Source organism: Panthera tigris, chromosome C1 (assembly GCF_018350195.1).
Source record: "Panthera tigris isolate Pti1 chromosome C1, P.tigris_Pti1_mat1.1, whole genome shotgun sequence".
Lineage (NCBI taxonomy): Eukaryota > Metazoa > Chordata > Mammalia > Carnivora > Felidae > Panthera > Panthera tigris.
In genome coordinates this window covers 12,061,836-12,086,412 of record NC_056667.1, presented here as the reverse complement: position 1 = coordinate 12,086,412, position 24,577 = coordinate 12,061,836, and the positions used below count along the sequence as shown (strand labels likewise).

The 24,577-nt window shown below is 52.3% G+C and overlaps 1 protein-coding gene across 1 annotated transcript in view; it reads left to right on the top strand.

Moving 5' to 3' along the window:
• The window catches only part of PADI2 (peptidyl arginine deiminase 2), a 43,697-nt gene extending 28,554 nt beyond the window's left edge, over window positions 1–15,143 (top strand). The window contains exons 8-16 of the mRNA XM_042994947.1: window positions 1,480–1,583; window positions 2,297–2,408; window positions 2,925–3,032; window positions 6,017–6,168; window positions 8,066–8,210; window positions 8,768–8,861; window positions 10,570–10,655; window positions 11,347–11,475; window positions 12,123–15,143. Of these exons, the coding sequence (XP_042850881.1) occupies window positions 1,480–1,583; window positions 2,297–2,408; window positions 2,925–3,032; window positions 6,017–6,168; window positions 8,066–8,210; window positions 8,768–8,861; window positions 10,570–10,655; window positions 11,347–11,475; window positions 12,123–12,356 (1,164 nt within the window). The 3' untranslated portion in view covers window positions 12,357–15,143. The remainder of the gene's footprint in view (window positions 1–1,479; window positions 1,584–2,296; window positions 2,409–2,924; window positions 3,033–6,016; window positions 6,169–8,065; window positions 8,211–8,767; window positions 8,862–10,569; window positions 10,656–11,346; window positions 11,476–12,122) is intronic.
• Window positions 15,144–24,577: the final 9,434 nt, after the last annotated feature.

The window sequence follows — 24,577 nt, the reverse complement described above, 5'->3', positions numbered from 1 at the left end:
CCTGTGCGTGACGTTTCTGACATCCCCCACGTCTGTCCCCTGGTCTGCCCTCCCCCCTGCAGTAGCGTGGTTCCGAGGCACAGATCCCTCCTGGTTAGCGCAGGGAGCAAACTGGGCCACACACGTGAGGTTTATCGACTACTCATATGCCCCGCTTTTCTCTCCCCTCACCTGACTGTGGGTTACACCAACTCTGACCCATAGGCTGAACCCCAAATCCCAGCCCCAGGTCACACCCCCACCCTATGGCCACATATGTCACCCATCTTTGTTCTTGGTTTTGGGAAACCGGACGAGAAGGAGGGCACCTGCCCCTCTGGAGGAGAAGCGACCCTCACTTAGATGTATCCTGCTGACAAGGATCTTAGGCCCAGACTCCCACCTCTCGGGCCCAGCCCGCTTTACTCAGATACAGGGAGGGACCTGGCTCTCGTGCCCACTGTCAGGTCCAGACCACTTCGGGCCAGGACACAATGGGCTCTGTAGAAGGTGAGGCTGGGTCTAGCTCAGACTTCTGAGAACAGGCTCCGGAGTCAGACTGCCCGGCTTCGAGCCCTCGAGACACGGGGAGGGTGAATTTGCCCCCGTGCCTTCGTTTCCCCGTCTATGAAACAAACGGCAAATTTTCTCCTTCTGGAGCCGTTGCGAGCATCCAAACTTGTAGGAACCCATTCCTCAGAATCCCTCAGGTCCCTCAGAAGAAGAAAGGCAGGAAAGGTGACGCTCACCGGACGAGGTAAGGAGAAGGCTTCTGTTCCCACCTGTGCCTGGAGTAGCCTGACCATCGGGGTGTCAGACCGGCCCCCCTAGTGGAAACCAGCAGAGATTGAAAAAGCAGACCCAGGCAGGAAAGGCCAGCGAGGCCCATAGTCCCGTCCGCTCCCGCCTTCTCTGCCAAGGGCAGGCGCCGTTTCCTGTAGGTGTTCAAAGCCAAGTACGGAAAGGAACCCTGGAGTTCGCTTGTTTTCCCTCAGGTTCCAGGCAAGCCTTCCGAACATTTCCTTAAAGAACAACCTGGACGTTGCAAAATTCCCCCCAAACATTTGAAACGTTCACCTGTAGAAAAGGGCAAGGTGCCCGGAGCAGAAGCAGAAGGCCCGGGGCCGGCTCGGCCGTCCTGTGGGCCAATTTCAGGAAGTGGACTTCGATGGGGCAAGATCTGATAGTGACTGCCTGGGTTCAAATCCAGGCTTTACCCCTTGCTGATCACGTGCCCGTGGGCAGCCGCATAACAAGCCTGTGACTAGAGGTCTGTGACTCAGTTTCCCCACCTGCAAAGCAAGGGGTTATGATAGTATCTACCCCCTGGGGTTGCTGTGGGGCAGAAAGGAGAGGGCACATGGGACGCTACCCCAGGGCCCGGCACGCGGCGCGTGTTCAACAAATGTAGGCTGCTTGTCGATTCCACCCGCTCTACGAGGCAGGCCTGAGACGCACCCTGACCAGACTCTGTGATCCCCTCCTTTGTCCCGTGCCCAGGAGATTCCCCTGACACCTATCTTCACGGACACTGTGGTGTTCCGGATTGCTCCGTGGATCATGACCCCCAACATCCTGCCTCCCTTGTCAGTGTTCGTGTGCTGGTAAGCAAGCAAGGGGCTAACGCTGGGGCTTTGGGGGAAGACAGACCGGAGTTCAGATCCTGGCTCTGTCATTTACCGCCCGTGTGACCTTGGGCGACCCGCGGGGCCTCTCTGTGCCTCCGTTGCTCTGAAATGCTGACATCACACAGTCACCGTGGGCATGAAAAGAAGCAGGCAAAGTATTAATCCAAGGTCTTGGTACAGTCTGTGCTTCAAATACGATAGCCATCATTTCTTTTCTCATTCTCGCCCGTGTCATCTGGTTGGGAACCTCCCATGGGTGTTCAGCTCATCTTAGGCAGCATTTTTTTTTTTTTTTTGAGCATCTATTATGTGCTAGGCACCTGCAGCAAAAGGAGAGGCAAGGAAAAGCAGGGCCTGCATGGGTGCCGATCAAGCCCAATGGGACCCTGAGGCCCCGGACCCATCGCCTGCCTCTAAGCTAGACACAGCTTTTCTTTGGAAATCTGGGAAGGTGGGGGCAAGAGTCCCCTTTCTCGTTTTATTTGTTTGTGACCTTGGCAAACGCCGCGACTAGAGCAATTCGCTTGGCCTTGGCTCCACCTTTGCAAAGGTCACTATGAACGCATTTGTGGCCTCATCTGCCCAGCACAGCCCGGAGGTGCCAGCTGCTTGTTGCCACCTCGGTTGGACTGGCCCTTGTCCCTCCTCACCCTTCCTCCTGGCCTCCCTCTCTTCCCCAAACTTCTCAGCATGAAGGACAATTACTTGTTCCTGAAAGAGGTGAAGAACCTGGTTGAGAAAACGAACTGTGAACTAAAGGTCTGCTTCCAGTATGTAAATCGAGGCGACCGCTGGATCCAGGTGAGGAACCCCAGGCTGGGAGGGACATGGGCCATGGCTACGCAGGGAGAGTTGGCTTCATGTCAGGGCCCTGGCACCCAGCAGCTCCATGTATGGGAATTCTGCTGTCAACTCATACGTGCACATGTGCACAGAGATATAAATGTATAAGGCAATTCACTGCAGCATTGCTCCTTATAGCAGCAAAAGATTATAAAACAACCTAAATGTTTATCCACAGGCGACTGGAATATGGCATGATGGGCTAGCCTTACTGTGGAGTACTATACAGCAGCTAAAAAGAAGCCAACCTATATATACAGAATGCACTTCAAACAAAGATGTTACTTGCAAGAAAATGTACATAGGATGTTATTGATTATGTTTTAAGAAGTGGGGTTGATATGAGTACAAACGTGCTTGGAGCATGCAGAGACTATTTGAAGAAGGATATGTAAGAAACCACTGCCGTCGTTTGCTAGTGAAAAGAACGGGGGAGGCTGGCTTGTCTGACAGCTCTCCTTGGTGTCCCCACAGGATGAAGTTGAGTTTGGCTACATAGAGGCCCCCCATAAAGGCTTCCCCGTGGTACTGGACTCCCCCCGAGATGGATACCTGAAGGACTTCCCAATGAAGCAGCTTCTGGTGAGATGCTGAGGGCCACCTTGGGGTGAGGGGCAGGGGAAACAATCCTGAGGACTCTTACAGCACAGAATGGTCAGGAGACCTTGGGCATCCTTGACAAATTAGACTGTGGCCCAGCACCTCCATCTTCTCCCCTGCAGAATGGGTCAGTTGGGATAGTGACCTCCAAGGTCCTTTCCTTGGAGAATTTTCTCATAGGAAAGTGCGACACTACCCCAGGGCCTGACACACCCCAAGTGCTCGATAAACGTTCTATTGTTATCACTTGCACCCACTTGGGAAGGCAGGAGTGAAAAGCACCCTGACGTGACTTTTTTGATCCCCTGGCTAAAAAGTTTTCTCGTAGGAGAGTTATCTCGCAGGAAATGGGAGCTATGGGAAAGAGACGGGGCAAGAACCCTAACTCCTGCCCCTGCCCCACCCCCCACTGGCAGAAAAATAAGTTCCAAAGAGGAAAATTATAGTGAAGCCATTGTCGAAAATCATGGTTCCAACTTCAAAGCTCATTGAAGCTGTGTTTTTTTTAGCTTATGTGTGGGGTATTTTTTGTTGTTTTGTTTTTGTTTAGAGAGAGAGAGCAGGGGAGGGGCAGAGAGAGAGGGAGAGAGAGACAGAGAGAATCTCAAGCAGGCTCCACACCCAATGCCGATCCCAACACAGGGCTCAATCCTACAATCCTGGGATCATGACCTGAGCTGAAATCAACCAGCTGAGCCATCCAGGTGCCCCAGTGTATGTGTTTCTTGAAAGCAATCCGACCCCCTGATTCTAGAGGCCATCGCCACCCCACTTATGCCCTGACCCACTGGCAGAATAAGGGCAGAACCGAAACCTGTCTCCTTTGTCCTCACCGTCCACCCTGAACAGGCAGGGGATGCTTGGATGGAGCAAGAGGCAGAGACGGGGATAGGTCAGGGGGCTTTCCCAAGGTCACATGCATGGCAGCCTCTCCTGGAGTCCCGAGAGGGCCACAGGGTCACGCCTACTTCTCGAGAACCTTCCCTAACCTGGGGCCCTCGCCACGGTGAAATGGTAGAGCCTGGCCTCGCGTCTTACCCTCCTCAAGCCTCAGTTCGCGCATCTGCAGACGGGGATAGAAACCGTATTGTTGTGAGGACTGAGGCACATCTGGGGCATCCTGGCGCACCTAATACAGTGGTCATTACTAGCCATCATTATGGCTGTCAGTCCCCAGTCCTAGACATCGTCCTCGGTGAGGACTGTCCACTTCTTCCCACACTGTGAGGGGTAGAATCAAACTGGCCGCCAGCAACGGTGGCCGCAGGCATGAGAACCGAGGCCTCCCAGCTCCTGCTCCCACACTCTTCCCGGGTCACCACCTGCCTTCTTTGTTCCGGGCTGGCCTGGTTCCAAGGCCCCGGGCTGCATTGTTCCCGGAGGCCTGGGCCAAGCCCGGCTTTGTGCTGCCATAAAACCCAACTGCTCCGGCTCCCGGCAAATCACACCTTGCCATCTGGGGCTCCCAGGCGAGAAAGCGCTAAGCTGCAGCCATCCACCCCACTGGGCACGGCCGTCCCTTGAGCCCTCGGCTGGGCCAGGGCAAGCCACATCTTCCCACCCCACGGTATTGTTTTCTTTTCAAACAAGAATTTTTGTCAGGCAAGCTTCGTCCCGGCCCCAAGGCAAGTCTCCAAGCAAGGCCCCTACTTTTTCACCAAAAAGTCAGGGCAGGAACCTTAAAATTCAAGAGTCACTAGAGGGCTATATTATGTGTCAACTCCAGTTCGTTGGAGCTCTGTGCTAAGAAGGATTCAGAGGCTGCCTCTGGGCTCAGTGAACAGATACGGTTGGCTGGGAATGGGTGGGATGGTCTATATGTTGCGTGTCCGTCATTCCCGCGTGTATCGGTCAGCTTTTCCTCAGTAAGGCTGCAGTAACAAACAACTCCCAAATCTTTTTTTTTTTTTTTTAATTTTTTTTTTCAACGTTTTTTATTTTATTTTTGGGACAGAGAGAGACAGAGCATGAACGGGGGAGGGGCAGAGAGAGAGGGAGACACAGAATCGGAAACAGGCTCCAGGCTCCGAGCCATCAGCCCAGAGCCCGACGCGGGGCTCGAACTCGCGGACCGCGAGATCGTGACCTGGCTGAAGTCGGACGCTTAACGGACTGCGCCACCCAGGCGCCCCACAACTCCCAAATCTTAATGGCTAACGACTAACGGTCCATGTACTGCTTGAACTCGGCAGTGACTGTTGGCTGGTTACCTGCAGTCCGGCTTCCTCACACCTTCCGCCTTCTAGAGCCCCAGCTGCAGGAGCGGCCCCCAGCCTGGGAAATGCCATTCTCCTAGCACAAGGGGAAGAGAAAGAGTCGGCCGGCACACGCGGTGGATCTCACGGCCTCTGCTCTGCCCTGGCACGCATACTTCTGCTCACGTGCCAGTGGCCAAAGCAAGTCACACGACCAAGTCCAACACTAGGCGGGGAATTCTATTCCTTCCACGGGGAGATACCCACGTACCAGCCACGGCTCAGGATGCAAAGTCTTCTCACTGGGAAAAGGGTAGCAAGTTGCTGGGAACAACGATACAATCTACCACCCTCTCTCTCCGGTATCTAATCGGATGCCTCTTTTTTACAGCTTGGGAAACCGAGGGTCAGGTAAATGAAGCAATGAGCGGGGATTTCAACAGCACAAAATGAGAACTAACTCTGAAGTCACCGATATGTCTCTGTGTCTGAGAAAAAGAGGCACATGCAGAGACCCGGGGCACACACACACTAAAACACACTTGCATACCGTCAGGCATGCCCACCCTTACACCAGCGCGCCCACGAACTCAGCCTCCCCGTGCCCAGCCCCCGCTCTTTGGCGGGAATAAGAAGACCATGGGCAAGGCTCTAGACGCTAAGTGGCAGATTAATAAGGTGGTGAAAGAGTAGTCATCAGATGGTGGCTGAGAGGGGGCTGAGGACCTCGGGCTCCAGGAGACTAATGATGGGTGTGTGTCCCGTGCCCAGGGCCCAGATTTCGGCTACGTGACCCGGGAGCCCCTCTATGAGCCTGTTACCAGCCTCGATTCCTTTGGGAACCTGGAGGTCAGTCCACCAGTGACTGTCAACGGCAAGACATACCCCCTGGGCCGGATCCTCATCGGAAGCAGCTTTCCTCTGTAAGAGAAGCCAGGGCGGGGCTGGGGGGGAGCAGGGGTGGAGGAGTTATTCTTTCTCTTTAGGAGTGGCCTGGGCTGCTCACGCGTGGAGCGATGGGCTGGGAGAACGAACCCCTTCCACAACTCTGAAAAGATGCAGACACGCTTGGAAATGAAACCAAGTTGGCCTTTGTATCTTAGCATGACTTAGGATCTAATATAAAACTAAATACATAGTTCGTCCCCAAATGGGAGGGTGTGTAGCGAGACTATAAACCAGGTAGGGAAGGGACAAAGGAGTCCGTAGAAGGTAATTGACAGAGAATGAGCGGGAGAGTACCAATAAGTCCTTGGGGGTGCCCACGCATAAAAGAGGGCTGCGAAGACGTGGCCCTACCCCAAACCACCAGTCCCTGGCTCCCTGGCCTGTCTGTAACACCATCACTCCCTCCCCGGGTGACCCACTTCCCAGTGAAAAGGCAGATTCTTTCTTGATCAGGACAGTCAGTGGGAAGAGCGATCGGTCTTCATTTCACAATGAAGAGCTATCGGTCCTCATTTCACAAAAGGGCTGCCAGGAACCTGCCTATATGGGACCAGCCGGGATTTGGCCACCAAGTCCCTCTGAGCCACACAGGATGCTCTACCTTCTGGGAGGAGGCCACCGGCCAGGAAGTGACCATTGGTCTAGCTTCTTGCCACCCTCCACTCCATAGTCACTCATCCATTCAGCAGGTATTTTCCAAATAGCAGCCAAGTGCCAAGCCCTGTGCCAGTCATGGCGTTCTAAACATGAAGCCCAGCCCCGCCTTCAGGGAGACAGTGGAGATCACAGACACGAAACAGAAGGGGCAGAGGAGGGACATATACAGTGATAGACAGAAGCACAGGGAGCCAGGGGAACCCAAAGATAGGTCCCCCTCGGGGAGTTCAGGGAGGGCTCCTTAGAGACAAATACTTCTTGAGGGCCTCTTCTTCCGGGCACTGTTCTAGGCTGTAGGGATACAACAGTGAGCCAAATAGACAAAGCCCAGCCCTTGGGAAATTTTCAGCTAGGGTCGGAGGAGTACAGAAAATCGGCACGGAAGCCAGCAAATAAATGAGATCCTTCTGGAGGCTAATAAGTGCAATGAAGGAGATAGGATAGGGCTACGTGGTGAAGAGTAAAGTTAGCTTCCGTGGGTTTAAGGAAATGACTTGGGAATTGAGGCTTGAAGGAGAAGGGAACAGCCATGGGAAGATCGGAGAGAAAGAGCATTTCAGATAGAAGGAACAGCAAAAGCAAAGCCTTGGGGGATAGCGAGCAGAGCGAGTAGAGCAAGGAGGAAGGGAGGGAACGGAGGTAGCAGACCCGGGCAGCGGCCAGATCAGAGAGGAATTTTGGCCACTGCAAAGGCCTGGAGTCATAGTCTCAGGGTACTGGGGACATCGAAGCCCTCAGAGAGTCTAACAGGAAGCGCTTCCTGGAGGAGGTGTTGCTTAAACTGATTAAAGATCGAAGATCAGTAGAAGTTAATGCAACAAAGAGGCACATGGGCTAGGGCAGGTTTTCGAACTGTGCCTGTGCCCGAGCCCCCTCCAGCAGTCCAGGCAGGACCCCTGAGCACAGAAGCTGGCCTCTTTCTACCCCGTGACACCCTCAGGAACTGAAGGGGCTGGAGGCTGGGCTCCGTGCCATCCATTCATACAGGCCACGGCTGCAGCCACGGCCTCCTTCTTTGCCTCTGGGCACAAACGCCTTCCTGTGCCTACACCAGGATCTCTCAGCCCTGAGCCTCAGGCTCCTTCCCGTGACTTTGGCTGATGCCGCCCTCGGTACAGGCTGGGTCCCAGAGGCTGAACTCCTGCAGGCCCTCTGGTGAGGGAGGCACAGCAGGAAATCCCCTGAAGAGCTACCTCGTCCCCACCCCTACCCCAGGTCCGGTGGTCGGAGGATGACCAAGGTGGTGCGGGACTTCCTACAAGCCCAGCAGGTGCAGGCACCTGTGGAGCTCTACTCAGACTGGCTGACCGTGGGCCACGTCGATGAGTTCATGACCTTCGTCCCCATCCCAGGCACAAAGGTGAGCTGGCCGCTGAGGCCTGAGTGAATAGGATGGTGGAGAACTCATGTGCTACCAGCTCTCGTCAGCAGAGGGCAGGATCTAGAGGTAGTGCACCGCAGAGAGGAAGAAGGAAGTAGGCTCAAGTCGGTTTGCACGTTGTCGCTGTGGCAGGGTCAATTTTTAACCCGATATACCAAAATATTAGCATTTCAACATGTCATCGATCTGAAAATTATTAATGAGAGATTTTACATTTTTTTATTCATACCAAGTCTGCAGAATGCGGTGTGTACTTTACCCGGAACGGCACGTCTCAATTCAGACTAGCCACACAGTTCAAGTGGCCAATCATCACAGGGCTAGGGGCTACCGTAATGCTCTGGAGAGCTGTGGGGCGTGGGCCTGGGGCTCTTTTGTTTTCTGAAGGGAAAGGAATGGCTGCAGCGGCATACCCTGGGAATGTTGTACAAATGGCCAGAGGCAGACAGGGCTCCGAGTCCCTGGGGGGGGGCTCCCTCGTGCTCCTCGGCCACTTCCCTTCTGTGGACACCGTCCCTCTGGACGTTCTCCCACAGCAATTCCGTCTGCTCATGGCCAGTACCTCGGCCTGCTACAAGCTCTTCCGAGAGAAGCAGAGGGAGGGCCACGGGGAGGCCATCATGTTCAAAGGTGAGTGCCCACGGGCCCTTGGCGGGGAGTGGGGAGCTGAGCCCCCCAGAGAGACGCCCAGGAGGAGGGGGCAGAGCACTTTGCCCCTGAGCATCCGGCTCCAGTTTCTGGGGGTCCGGACGGCTCCGGGCTGTGAGGTCACCATGGTGGGAAGCAGCCCCGGCCTCTTGTGACCTTCGCCGTGGTCAGCGGGACCATCGAGCTGCCCGCTGCTCCCTATTATCAGCATACACGTTTAAAGTGGACACTTTAAGTGGCACCAGACCCCAAAAAGAGCTAACTGACCCGTGATCTGGATTTGAGGAGCTTGAAAGGGAGATAGAGAAAAATATACGTAATGCAGTTGGGGGACAGGAAGAAAAGTGGGAATAGCCTGACACGATCTACAGCCAGACGTCGTCACTATCAGTCCCAGAGTGAGAAATTATCTGCTTAATTTAGGCATGCACTTAACTGGGACAGATGCAGACGGAGACTAGGTGTGCTCTTGAATTAATTATGGAAAGAGGGAAAGCTGATCGGCTGGAGACGGCGAGCCAGGTTACAGAGGGCGTAACAATTTCTTACACGTTTTTCTTAAATTACTTTTTGTCCCTTTTCAGGTTGGTATCTCCAGTCTGCCTACTCCCAAAAGTCTGCGTTCCTAAGGCTCATTGATACTTACGTACATCACCGCCCTCCGTATCCAAAGGCAGTGCTCTTGATAGTGACTAGGGGCCAGAACAGACAAAGCCAATTTAAGACCACTGTCCTGTTTTTATTCCCAACCGATGGGGAATTTTTTTTCTTGGCTTGGCCAGCATGAGTCTGGATTTCCTGGAGGCTTCTTTATACAGTAAAAACACCCCCAAAGCTACCTATAGGATATAGGAGCCATTATCTTTATACGGACAGGTCCAAGCGGCACTGTGGAGGCAGCACAGGTGCAGGGTGTGACAGCCCCAGTCTCTTTGCCACTGACAGGCTGCAAGATTGGGAAGTGCGATGGACCAGCCAACTCTTCCCAGATCAGGCACCAAAAAAAAAAAAAAAGAAGAAGAAGAAGAATTAACAGCTTAGGTTCTAGAATCAGACTGCCTGGTCTGCATACAGGGTCTGCCAAAGCTAAAAGACCTTGGACAAGTCATTTAGCTTCTCGGTGCCTCAGTTTCTTCATCTTTCTTGCGAACGGCTACCTCCTAGGAATACAGGAAAGATTCCTGAGTCGATCCATGTAAAGCAGCCAGAAGAGTGCTCAGCGAGCGTTAGGCAGGACTAATCAGACCAAAAGCCGTGCGTGGAATAGGAGGAGGCAGGTGCAGGCACACACCAGGGCAGGGGCCAAGCATGAGGCAGCTCTAGAAAACAGCAAGGGCGACCTCTGGGCCTCCTGCTTTCGCCACACTCACCCTGGGCAGCTGCTGGTCCTTAGAAGCAGGCTCCGGCGGGGGGAGACCCAGGTACCCACCTGTACCACTCCACCCTCTGGCCAGAGGGAAAGCCTTCCTTGGCTCAAGCAACATGGCCCGTCCTGGAGAAGGAAGTGTGTGTGCTGCCCTCCCCTGCCCTGGGGTTACCTTCCTGGGTCCCTGCCTGTCCCCGGCCCCATCTCTTCCCTCCCAGCAGTTAGCCCAATAGCTGGGAGCAGGGCGGGGAGGGCTGACAGAGGGGAGCACCCGGGCTGGGAACCGGAGGCTCGACTGTCCCCTGGGACCTCTGACCTCCACAGGCTTGGGCGGGATGAGCAGCAAGCGAATCACCATCAACAAGATTCTGTCCAGCGAGAGTCTCGTGCAAGAGAACCAGTACTTCCAGGTGAGGCGGGAGCAGGGGGCCCTGGGAGGGATGGGGTTGTGCCCAGTGACGCCTCTCACGTCCTCAGGGCTTCCATAGGGAACGACCGAGGGTTCAGGGTCCAAGACGGAGGGAAGGGCCTCGATGAGCCTCCGGTCCAGCCTCCCTGCTTTGCTGCTGTGCCAAAGCTGGGAGCTAAATGGAGGGACAAAGGCAGGCTGTGGCGGCCCGCGGAGGCCAGGAGCAGACAGGAGACCTGGGAAGGAAGGTGCATCAGGCAGCGCTAAAGAGCCAAGGGTTCTGTAAGGCCCATGACATTGGGGGAGGCGCACGCCTTTAAAATATGATGCAAGCCTCGGACTTGCTTTCTAGGAAATGCGTGTGTAAATATATGCCCTGGATTTTAATGTTTTCTTAGGGGATCAGCGCTCCCTGAAGTTTGCTATGGATGCATCCCCCCTTCTGAGTCCCTGTCTCATTTGTACCAAGCGTCATTCTGTGACCTTCTTCTGTCTTGTTCTCTTTATTCCCACCGTTACTGAGCCCTGGTGGGAGGGGCACTGGAGAGGTGGCGGGGCGCTAGGTAGGTGCTGGAAGTCTCCCTGGAGTGCTGGGGCCCTAGGTGTGATGCTGCAGACAGGAGCAGGGTCGACGCAGATGGCAGGAGTGTCCCCGGACTTGCCTACCCTCCCTTCCCCCCCCCCCCCCCCAGCGCTGCCTGGACTGGAACCGTGACATCCTCAAGAAGGAGCTGGGGCTGACAGAGCAGGACATCATCGATCTGCCCGCTCTGTTCAAGATGGATGAGAAACGCCAGGCCAGAGCCTACTTCCCAAATATGGTGAGCCACGCGGGGCCCCAAACCTCGTCAGGGCCAACCAGGGGCAGCCAGAGCCAGAAGGTCCCCTCGGCTAAGTCTGTGGGTCGGGAAGTCCAGGTCCCCGCCCTGGATGAGCTGCTGCGTGGCCTCGCCCATCCACCCCAGGCACCTGTCCTCTCGGGGCCGCGTTCCCTCGTAGGGGTGAGAATGCCCCTCCTACAGCTGCCTCACGGGGGTCCCGGGAAATCCTTTAACAGATCGGAAAGGGCTTTCCGAGTTAAAAAGACCTTTATGGACAGGAGGGATCCTTGTCGTCATACAGGAGAGTCTTCTATGAGAAGGAGGGAGGTTAGAACACACACACAGATACCTATCGATGCACACGCAAATACTCACGCGCCGATATGTACACATTTGACCACGTGCGTGTGCGTGTGCATATTCCCACGCGTGCGTGCAGAGGCAGGTTGCCTGGTTTTTCCACTTCAGCTCTGCCACGTAGGAGGTTGCTTCGCCCCATCGGTGCCTCGGTTTCCTCATCGGTAAAGTGGGGATAATCACCACACTCGCATCGTAGGGTAGCTGGGAAGGTTCAGTGAGCTTCGCACGGGGCCCAGGCGAGTGGTAGGCGCTCACTAAACGGAGCTGGTGCCTCACCCCCGTGGCAGGTGAACATGATTGTGCTGGACAAGGACCTGGGCATCCCTAAGCCGTTCGGGCCCCAGGTGGAGGAGGTATGCTGCCTGGAGACACACGTGCGCTCCCTGCTGGAGCCCCTGGGCCTCTGCTGCACCTTCGTGGATGACATTTCGGCCTACCACAAGTTTCTGGGCGAAGTCCACTGCGGCACCAACGTCCGCAGGAAGCCCTTCACCTTCAAGTGGTGGCACATGGTACCCTGATCTCAGGGGGCTGCGGTGTGCGGGTCTCAGCTCACCCATAACCCGTATCGTGGCTGGGCCCGCCCTCGTGGTTCTTTACGATCGCAAGATACCCTTTGGCAGTAACTGTCAGGAAACTTTAGGATTATTACCTGCGGGACGGCACGCTTGGGGCCACACAGCGAGGTCACAGGGAGAGAGAGACCACACAGGCCTGGGGTTCTGCTTTTTGGGGGGGGGGGGTTTGAGGGTGGGGGCCTCGGGTTTTGCGGGCTCGCTCCTATTGGTGAGCTTAAAACATAAGAGCTGGAATTTAAAGCACAGGAAGAGGGAAATCCAGGGGCCCAGATGGTCAGCTATAGAAACCAACCAAATCGAAAACAAAGGAGCCTGGGGGGAGGAAGAAGCCTGGCTTTTTATCTAGTCCTGTGGCTGGCAATATGCCTATTGGAGATAGCCTTCTCTAAAGTGGCTACCTCAGCAATCAAAGCTTAAGTCAGGCACTTGAGCCACCGAAGAGAAAACCCAACTGTCAGGGCTTACACTACAGGTGCCTTGACAATTCCCTCCTCCCTTCCTTCTCCAGACTCCTTGAACCCCCCAGAGCTTCCCCTTGCCCGGCAGGGACTTGACAAGGATTCTGTCCCACTGGAAGCAAGAGATGAGGAATCTGGGATATCTGTACCTTGTCATCTCTCAGAAGGGCCCTAGCATCCACCCAAACCACCCTGGTGAGCCTCAACTCTGTCCTTCCTGAAAACAGCCGTGCACTTGGCCAGTGTCTGTATAACCCTGATACGAAAAACAAAAAAGAAAACCAAAACTCTGTACCCAAATCATTCCCCCAAAGAGTCCTTAGTCTCTTGTCCAAAATTGAAAGAGGGGAGAAGGGAAGGAGGTTCTGGAGGCTCTGGGATCACCAGTTCCGGTAGCCATGCCCTGAAGGTCAAGTTAGATCCCATGGAAAGGGACCCTGGGCCCCCGCCCCAGACATACCTTGAACTGCTGACATCATTTCAAATTCAGCACTCTTGGGGTGTCCAGGTGGCTGCCTCCAATTAGTCATTCCTTCCCTGCCTCGCTCCGATCCCCTTGGCTTTCTCTCTGCAGTGTAGACACCAGTGACTAGCTTCCCTATTCCCTGAGGGTCCAATCATTTACCTTAGAACCTTCCCTGGAAGCGGATTTTATCAGAACAGCCTTCTCCATTTTCAAGATGCTCCTTATACCTCGTCTTTCTGATGGACACAGGCTCCCCCAAGTGCTTGATCCCCCCACACCAGCATCCTTGTGCCCAAGAGTGCAGTGCGTGAAGACACCCGGGCTCCACCATAGCCTTCTGCTTCCTGGTTCTCCAGTCCCTGGGCAATCCCTGACCTCCCTCCTTTCCTGCCTCTACTTCCTATTCCTGACGCCATCCCTCCAGGCAGCTAGACAAGGACTTTTTCACCACCAGCCGAGCTCAGCGCTGCCCCCCAGGATACAGTGAAAGACCCACCTGTCCTCCCCAGATCTTAGACTCAACGTGTAAGGACCTGGCCTGGCCTCCAGCCGAACAGCCAGTTCTGGGCCAGCAGCTGGCCTCAGACGGACCGTCTGTCCCATGGAAGTTCACCAGTGCATTTGCTGAGCAACCACTAATTTGGACATAACTAGATTAATTCCCTGGCTCCAACCAGAAAGACTCAGTTTCAACTAAAAAAAAAAAAAAGCATAGGGCCAGCTGATGTCAGGAGAATAAGTAAAGTTTAATTCCACTTTGAGAGTTTAAAAAGAGCCAATTTATAACCAATGAAAAGGTTATACATCTGTCTTCTTGAGAGAACAGGATTTTTCTTCTTGGCTTATGTCATTCATTCTATCAGCAGGCATTTGTTGCAGGCCTACTAAGTGCCCGGCACAGTGCTGGGCTCTGAGGATACGGTGGTTAGCAGCAGACTGCACCTTGTCCTTGCTTCGTGGAGCCAGTCAGGTCTCCAGATGCAATGCCCACATCTAAATGGCCAGCTTTTGCCATCTCAGTGATGCGCTCTTTAGCAATGCCAACCTGCTACATTCAGGAGATGCACAGGGCACAGAACTTCCTGTAAGTCACTATTTTAGATGAAGGTAGAAGGTTCTTTTTCAAACCAGCTTCCTTTCCCATCCAGCTGGGCCGGTACCCCCCGACAGATCAGACCTCAGAGCTTTCAGAAGCTATCGTGCCCCCCTGCCTTTTGGGGCCAAAGCCCCAGATATCTGCCACCCCAGAGTGCCTATTTGAAGGAGTTTATCTGGAGACTTAGAGTTTGTCGTGTGTGTGTTTGCGTGTGTGTGTTCGGTTAATGTGGGGTTTGGGGTTTCTTTCATTTTTTTCTAGTCTACCTTAAGGGGAAGTGAACGCCTCCCATGTGGAGACAGTGTGTGTTACAGATTTTTCTAAAACTTCCCATCGGGAAGTCGGTAATTTCTGATGATTCTGGAGCCCCCAGGACTCAGATACCTATTATCTTGTTTGCCTCCCACCCCGTGTGACTGCCTTCCGCGTGCACGCCTCCCCCACCCCATGGACTCACTGCTCTTCCCCGCCCCCCACTTTCTCTAAATGTAGGCCTAGGATACACTTCTGTGTTGCAAAATTCAGCTAAGTTCCTGTTTCGATCTTTATTTTGAAATATTCTGTGTAAGAGGGAAGGGGGGGTGTTGTGAAGAGGGCAAGAAGCAGGGCACAGTTTCAACTTTCTGGACGAGGCCATGATGGAGATCGAAAGATGTTTGGGGAAGAGCCTGAATAAATAGCAATAAAATAAACCATCAGAGGGGAAGTCACGTGTTGGTGTGATGTTCATTGTTGTTTCACGGACACAGCCTGGAGTGAAGCAGTCCACACATGGGCCCTGTCCTGGTGGGCTCAGCCCCTGCTCTTCTGGGCTCAAGGTCAGGGTTCAGCAAGGAAATCTCGAGTTTAGAACCCCCTACACATTCAATGCATATGTATTACATGGCCACCACCCAAGGTCAAGACCAATACCCATAGTAAAGTCTGGCTATGTTTTTCTGGTGGTGTTCCCCAGAAGCAGACCCTGAAATAAGCATTTGGGAACAAATGATTTATTATTTATTAAGTCCGTCCAAAAGAAACCAGGAAGGGGGTAGAGGAAGCAGGATGAGGAAAGGGAAGAAGCCAAACAGGAATGTGACCTGAGGTGTAGCCTCAGCCTGCTCACTGAAGGAAGAGCTCTGGAACATACGTGGCAGCTCAGAGTCGTCCCAACTGGGGGCAGAGTTTTGTACACCTGCACCAGGCAGTCACTGGCGATGGGGACTTTGGCTCTCCAAATGGGCAAGGGGACACCAGTAGCCCATGAGCAATCATCTAAAGGGGATCACAGCTGCAGTGAGCAGCAAAGTCACAGGAGCTGGGGAATGGGCTCTTAACCAGAAGACAATCTGGGAGGGCACCAACAGTATCCACTGCTGTAGATAATATCATATTCTTATATGGAATTGTTACATGTAGATATTTGTGATTTGACCCATGGTAGAAAAATCCATACTACATAGCCATGGTCTAACACGGTCTTCGTGAAACTTCGTGAAACTCTCTGAAGCCCTAAAATAAAGCCACCTAGTTGCTTGCTGGGCCTAGAAGCCACTCCCAATTCTTTGGGGGTATACCTCAGGAGGTCTTACCCCTCAGCCCCACCTTGGAATTCTGGACTGATATTTTGGTGATGCCATTTTAAGGAGCCACTGCAAAATGAAAGTCACTAGTTATACTCCCAGACTTAACCCATGGGTCCAGCCCTCTGAGGTCAGTCCTCCGTTTTATACCCAACTAATGTGGCCCAAGCCATAGCAAAGGCAATCTTCACTGTGGTTTCCTGCCCCACCCATTTCTGAGACTCCCCAGAGGATGCTGGTGTGTTAAATCCAGTCTAGTGACACTTTCATATCTTGGCTACTCACCTACCTCAGGATTGCTGGAAGTCACCCTGAGACTTCTAGAACAGCGCTTTCCAATAGAAATATGCAAGCTACACATGCAATTTTAAAAGTTTCTAGTAGCCATGTTTTAAAAAGTAAAAAAAAGAAAAAAAGGTGAAGTTAATATGTTCCCTTTAACCCAATATATCCAAATTATCACCATTTCAACGTGTAATCAATATTTAAAAATATCGGGGTGCCTGGGAGGCTCAGTCGGTTAAGTGTCTGACTTCGGCTCAGGTCATGATCTTACAGCTCGTGAGTTTAAGCCCCATGTCGGGCTCTGTGCTGACAGCTCAGAGCCTGGAACCTGCTTCAGATTCTGTGTCTCCCTCTCTCTCTGCCCCTCCCCCACTCACGTTCTGTCTCTCTCTCTCTCTCCCTCAAAAATAAATAAACATTTTTTAAAAATTTTAAATATCAGCGAAATATTTCATGGTGAGGGAGCATAAGGCAAGCTGACCCCGACAAACCCCCTGTCCTCCCCAGGTGGGACTTGTGTGACGTTCCTCAGGCACTCCTGGCTGCCCAGGAACAAAGGAAAGGGAAAAACCAGTGGTTAATTGATAGAGATCACAGTCATGTGGGACCTGAGTCTCCATCACTTTGCAGATGTCTTAGTAAATTACAAGAAAAAGGCAATCTTACCAATAGCCTCATCTCCAGAATCCTGTAGACTCAGTTTCTTGGAGCCCCAACATCACCCTCCCCTCCATAGTGATGTGGGGAACAAAGGCAAGAAGGAAATGGTAGAGAAATTTAAGTTTGCTTATAGTTTGCAGCACATGGACAAATATTTGAGGCAGGCAGAGTAGGACATTCCTCCAGGGAAAAACCACCTTAGCTTGACAATAGCTAGGCCTCCAGGACCCTGTGAGTCCTCTGTAGCCTATGAAAGTCCTTTTGGAGACCTCCCCTTGCCTTTACCTCCCCCAACTCCCAAGGAGTATACAGTCAGTCACTCCTCACAATCCCTGGACAGCTCTTTCTGCCCACGGGTCCTGTCCCCCCGTGCTTTAATAAAACCACCTTTTTGGGGGCGCCTGGTTGGCTCAGTCGGTTGAGCAGCCGACTTCGGCTCAGGTCACGATCTCACGGTCCGTGAGTTCGAGCCCCGCGTCGGGCTCTGTGCTGACTGCTCAGAGCCTGGGGCCCGTTTCGGATTCTGTGTCTCCCTCTCTCTCTGACCCTCCCCCATTCATGTTGTCTCTGTCTCAAAAATATATAAATGTTAAAAACATTTTTTTAATTAAAAAAAAAGAAAACAATACCTTTTTGCACCAAAGACATCTCAAGAATTCTTTCTTGGTTGTCAACTCCAGACCACCCCCAGAACCACATCATTTCACATTCTTCTATAGTAAGTCCTTGAACGCTGATGGATATTTTGTACTTAAAATCTTCATTCAGGCTAGCCATACTTTTAAAATATTTATTTATTTTGGGGAGGGCACAAGCGGGGGAGGGGCAGAAAGAGGGTGACAGAGGATCCAAAGCGGGCTGTGTGCTGACAGGCTGAGAGCAGCGACCCCAGTGTAGAGCTCAAACTCACGAACCACAAGATCATAACCTGAGCTGAAGTCAGATGCTCAACTGACTGAGCCACCCAGGTGCCCCCAGACTAGCCGTATTTTAGGTGTTCGATAGCCACAAGTGGCTACCAGGTTTGAAAGCATAGTTCTAGAATCTTCTCTGCCAGGCTGAGCCCCAATTATAAGAGTAGGCACATTCCTAAAATCCCCAGAGTCTGGCTAGTCTGACTGCAATGGCTAACAAAAATTTATTATTATAACACCGAAAAGAGAAGTATACAATAGACGTCAGCCCTCCAGAGCCCTGGTGTGCAGAGCCTTGTCCCTCCAGAAGGTCCTCTTGCCTGTGGCTGCTGCTGTGTTGCCCGAACTGGCCTCTCTCTCAGCCAGGGGAGTGCCTTTGGCCAGGTCGCCTCTGCCCCCTGTCAAGATGAGAACCCCCACTGGCCCCATGCCCGTGAAAGGGAAAATATAACTCCCTCACTTCTAGCCTCCTTCCCCTCACCATTGCCTGGGATACAACTTGCTTCTGTGTGTTACTCTAGGATGTGGGCGGCAAGTCCCGGGTGAGCCGAGTTGAGGTCCTCCTCAGCTCAAACCCTTCATTCCACACGGGATCCAATCCACGCCTCGGCATGGCCGAAAGGTGTAGAAGCAGGATCCCTCCTCCACCCCACCCCACCCGCCAAAAAAGAGCAGCCAGGGACGAATTCTGCCTGAAAGTGGAACTTATCCAGGATCCTGACCCTTGCAAGTGGCATCAGGTCCAGGGGGCCTAACGGCGATATTATTGGTAACTAAGTATAGCGAGTGACATCAAGTGACAGTGTGTGGAATCTCGTCTCCAGCCGGACAACCACAAAAAGGACATGCCCAGGCAGAAAGCTCAGCTCAACAGCCTTGTCTCGAGCCTGTCTGCTGTGAGAAATCAGCCTCTTCCCCTGTGCTTCACCTCTGGGCAGCCCAGGCTCCTTTTGAGCCGTGATCTTTGAGAAAGCGAAGGTCTGGGCTTCTCTTGCCAGTCTCGAAGCAAAGTGCCAGGTTCAGGTCAAGCCTGTTTCTGCCTCAGCCCTTCATGCTCTGTCAGCTAAGGCCCGTTTTGTCCGTCATGGGGCATACCGCCAGATGACTTTAATATTTACTTTTGAGAGAGCGCAGACGGGGTAGGAGCAGAGAGAGGGGGAGAGAGGATCCGAAGCGGGCTCTGCGCTGACAGGCTGACAGCAGCGAGCCCGATGTGGGTCTCGAACTCACGAACCTCGAGATCATGACCTGAGCCGAAGTCGGACGCTCAACCGACTGAGCCACCCAGGCGCCCCCGGCCAGGCAGTCTTACAGAGCCGTCTCTGGACCTGCATTCTGGAGCCCTCCTTCCCTGCTACCCTGTTGCTGAAAATGTTGAAAGACTGTTTTACTTCCCTCCTGCGGTTCCTGGCACCTAGTGCTCAGCAAATACGTTTGCGGTTTTTTTGGGTTTTTTTTTTTTTTTAAGATTTTTATTTTTTTGAGTAATCTCTATGCCCAGCGTGAGGCTCGAACTTAAGACCCCGAGATTGACAGTCAACCGCTCTACTGACTGAGCCAGCCGGGCACCCCGGCAAATATGTTCTGAATGAAACACAATGAAACAACTGTTCAGCTCACCTGCTGAACCTCTGCTCTGCACTACCTCGTCTTAGAAACAGCTTCCTGGGGCGCCCGGGTGGCTCCGTCGGTTGAGCGTCCGACTTCCGCTCAGGTCATGATCTCACGGTCTGTGAGTTCGAGCCCCACATCGGGCTCTGTGCTGAGAGCTCAGAGCCTGGAGCCTGCTTCGGATTCTGTGTCTCCCTCTCTCTCTGACCCTCCCCCGTTCATGCTCTGTCTCTGTCTCAAAAATATATAAACGTTAAAAAAAAAAAAAAGAAAAGAAAAAAAGAAACAGCTTCCTAACCCCAGTTCAATGGGTCGTCGTCTTTCATTCATAAATGCTGCCTTTGTGCTAGTTACTTCTCAGCATGTCCCGTTAGAATCTTACAACAAGAATGCCCCACTACCTATAAGCAAGCTGTCTGGGGATTATAGGATTCCGTAAACCAAACCCCTCAAAGGCAACAGAGCCCAGGTTGAAATGACCTCTCCATAATGGAGCGCGTTCCCTCCAGTCTTCAGCCCAGGGTAAGGCGGCATCTCAAATCGCGAGCGGCAAATTACATTCATTCATCCACCATCCGTTCTTGTTTCCAACGAACAGTTACGGTAAGCGTCTATCGTGCGTAAAACTCAAGTGATCGCGTGATCTTTTCATCTAAGCCAGAGTGAAAAGGGGGCGCTACCAATAACTCCACCCAGATAACTGATGAAAACTGGAGCCGTGCTGGGTAAACCAGGATACTTGTTCTCCCCGGAAACCCCTATGCGTGAGACATGAGCTCACCCCCTTCCCCAGGAACTGACTGCCAAGTCAGGGAGACAGGAGAGCAAGGAGGCAGATTGATAGAGTAGGCACCTGACAAATATTTGCTGAATGGAGGAATGAATAAGGTACAAAGAGCTGTGGGGGCGCCTGGGTGGCTCGGTCGGTTAAGCGTCCGACTTCGGCTCAGGTCATGATCTCACCGTCCATGGGTTTGAGCCCCACGTCGGGCTCTGTGCTGACAGCTCAGAGCCTGGAGCCTGTTTCAGATTCTGTGTCTCCCTCTCTCTCTGCCCCTCCCCTGGTCAGAGAAGGGAGGGCTGGCAAACTGAGCAGAGACACAACCGGATGTAAATGTATGACACGTTTAAGAAATGGCGATGATGGGGCGCCTGGCTGACTCAGCTGGTTAAGCATCTGACTCTTGATTTCAGTTCAGGTCATGATCTCATGGTCATGAGACGGAGCCCCACAATGGGCTCCTTGCTGAGTATGGGGCCTAAGATTCTCTCCCTCTGCCCCTTGGCTGCTCAAGCATGCAACCACACACACGTGCACTTGCTTGCTCTCTCTCTCTCTCTCAAAAAATAAAAATTAAAAATTAAAAGCTAATAGGAAAATCATTTTTTAAGAAACCACCTGAGGAATGATCAAACTGTGGCACATCCCTACATTTAAACAGTTGGCAGCATGGAGATGAAATAGATTTTGGACACTGATGCGGGAAGAGCTCCGAGGCAGAGCATGTGATGTTGGCATTTAAAAGAAAAAGAAAAAAAGAACGCCAAGCAAAGCCATGGATTTCTATAGAAACATACATATGTATGTACATGCAGAGAAAAAGATAGGGAAGCAATCCCTGAAATTGACAATACTAATCACCTCTGCGAAAGGTAGCGTGACGAGGGGATTTACACGTTACCTATGTTGCTTGAAATTTTTACATAGTGAGAATTTAATTACGTATGTAGTTTTAAATAATTTTTTAAAGCCGCCCGAAACCCTTGGCATCTTATTTATGCTGCAGTCTTCCCATCCTGATTAGCATAATCTCTTCTCTCTAATAATTCACAGCTCTCTTCGGCCTCTTTTATTCCCCCAGCTGGGCTTCCTACTGCCAGTTTAAGACTTACACTTCCTTCCAGATACTAATTCATTTACTCCTGCCCATGAGACGACCATGATTCTCTCCCCCCATTTTACGCCATAGGAAAGTAATGCACCGAGACACTAAGTAAGTTGCTCGATGTCACACAGCAAATGTCTGATAAAACAGGATTTGAACCCCCAAAGGCCGGCAGACTTAAACACTCCCCCTCCTTGCTCTCTAGAAGGTCAAAATCGCTTTTAAGTTTCTTCCCCCCTCTGACTTGAGCTGTTTGCAGTAAGCCAATAAATAGTCACTACCAATGAATATTTACCACTGATTCCTTTTTTTGCATTTCATTTACACGGCTCTGTCTCTGATAGGAAGAAGTGCTCAAACTTCAGATTCGGCTGGAAAGGGAGTCGTATCATGTACTGCCTTTAAAAAGCACACACCCACACACGCCCCGAGGACCAAATTAACTGCTAATTGGAGACTACGCTGGTGATGGGGCAGGCAGACAGGAGGGGGACAGAGGTTAAGCAGGGTGGGTGAGCTCTTTGTGTGTGTGCATGTGTGGTGTGTGCTGTGGTGTGATGCTATAGGGCCCAGCAACGTGACAGTCCCCAGAAGGCCCTGGGCCACTCGCTAAGTCCCAGCAGCTGAGCTGACTTCAGCTGTGCGAAACGCAGCCCCATCTGGACTGGGAGTGGCTCGTGACTTTTGCTCCGGGAGTTCCACAGAGGCTGCTCATGAAATTGGAGAAGTCTGTAGCATATGATTGTCCCCATCCCACTCGGAGAGAATATTTTGAGAAGTCTAATTATATGGTGGGGTTCGGAGGGAAGAGGGGCTAGATAAGCCCTTTCTAAGGGCAGGATGAAAAGGGCTATTAGGGAGGCTTGGGCAGTTCTGTGAAGCAGGGGCCCCCTCTGCAGGTGGACCAGACACAGTAGCTGCAACCACTACGTTCCCAAGAGCCCGTGAACCACTGTGTTCCTTGGGTGGCAGGCCCAGAGCCCAGCCGTCTCTCTAACAGAGGATACCGACCTGACCTCCCGGCTGTGTGACTTACGTGAGGCGTTGACCGTCTCTGAGGCTCAGCTGCCTCAACTTGAAATGAAGGACATAAATCCTTACCTCGTGGGGTTGCTGTAATGATTAGACAGAGAAAACGTCCCCAGAGTGCCCTGCAGAGGGCCTGGTACACAGGAGCAGCTGTGTACCTCTCGAGGTGGCAGCTGACCTGGAGACCTTGGAGGCCATGCCGGGGGCTGGTGGTTGATTGGATGTGGCAGGGGGAAGAGTCAGGTGCACACTAGGTTTCTGGCTTAGAGATTGGGTAGACGGTGCTGAAAAGAGAGATGTGAGCGCCTCAGGTGGTATGTATGATTGGGGACAGGTTGAGTTTCAGAGGCCATTGGGACACCCAGACAGATGCTCAGGAGACAGCTGGACAAAGGGCGGGAGGGGGTCAGCCAGAGAGATGGAAGAGTGACAGCCCATTGGTCGAAGGAGCATGAAATCCTAAATTTTGGATGGCACGGATCCTAAGTCCCACCACAGAGATGAATTGGGGTGAGGTGGGTTTTTCTTGGAGACAAATAACTCTCCCAGGCAATAAAATTATCTGATATTTCTCCCCTAAATCTTACCTGATAAATCTCTTTTGGGGGGTGGGAGGGCGGGGAGGGTGGGTGATGGGTATTGAGGAGGGCACCTGTTGGGATGAGCACTGGGTGTTGTATGAAGCCGATCTGACAATAAATTTCATATTTAATAAATAAATATATATATATATATATAAAATAAAATAAATCTCTCTTAAATCCTTGGCCCTCTGGTTGGGGGTGGGGGAGGGGAATCAGTGCAGGTTGCCCTAAATCACAAGACACTAGAAATAGAGTTGATCGTACAAATGACAGTGGATACAACACAATGCTCTTGGGGTTTAATTTTTAACTCTCGAGTGGATTTCCAGCCCTTGGGAAAGGAAGCACTCCTGATGCAAGATTCTCACCCCAGATTGCTCACCTTTCTCATTACCCAAAGACTAAGAAAGTCTGTAAAATGGGGGCGGGGGGGAGGGGGAGGAGTTATTCCAACTGGAAGGGTTGTTATGAGGACGAAGCAGACTGTTTATGTAAACACATTTGTAAGCGATGAGGTTCCGCATAAACTTAAAGTGACTAGCCAACTGTTGAAAAGCCATACTTCACTCGCTAGACAAATGGAAACTGACAAAGAAAAAAACCTTGGTTCTCACCATGAGGACACCTTGGGAAGATCTGTCAGGAGCTGGCCATGAAAACCTCTAAGCCGTGCAGCTGTGCCTTTCTGGAATCCCAAAGTTCAGGGCGGAGGTGCAGCCGCCCAGGAATTTGTTCCTCCATAACTCTGAGCTCCCCAAATCCCCATGAAGCCCAGGAACGATGTGACTGCAGGGCGCGTGGGCCCATTGGCACCAGGAGCCCCTCCATAAATCAAGGTCTCACTTCTGCTGGCCTCAGATGGCTCTTTCCAAGGTGACCTGGGTACAGTAAAAGAGTTATCACTTATCTAGGAGTAGCATCGACCTTGGAGACAAGAGTCGTGAAAATGCCAATGGGCCCCATTCTTTAGGAACACGTTCCTTGGAGGGAGAGGATGCTCTCCCTTCATCTCAGAAGACGATTCAGCCAGGAGGAGTTAGAGAGAGGGTGATAATCTTCCCATGATTCCATCCAGGTTGGGTGGCCCAAGAGGCCCTGGGGCAGACTTGGAGAAGCCCTATTCCAGTGCTGGGTCAGCCCCAGTGGAAAGCCAAGGTGACCTCAGCCTTGTCAATAGTCACCGCCAAGACAGCGCCCCAAGACAGTCACATGAATCCCAGAACCCTAAATCAGCTGGCCCAACACCCTGATGCTACAGGCAAGGAAACTATAGGCCAGAGATGGGGAGGGACTTGTTCAAGGTCACACAGCCTTGAGAAGATTCAAGGTTAGACCCAGGGGTCCAGGCTGTTTCTTGTGACCTCACTACACACCTCCTTTAATGAGATCAGACAGCAGTGTAGCTGGCTGGTTCCAGCCCAGGGCTCCAGAAACTTAGCCCCAACAAACCAATTTGCCTGGCCATCTTAATTTCCCCAGCCGCATCTACATGAGCTGTGAGAGGAAACCAAAGACTATGAAAAGATGCCCTTCGTATGTCACAAACAAGCAGGCAGAGAAGGGAAACATCATTCCTGACAAACACAAGTACCTGGAAAGCTAACTACCTG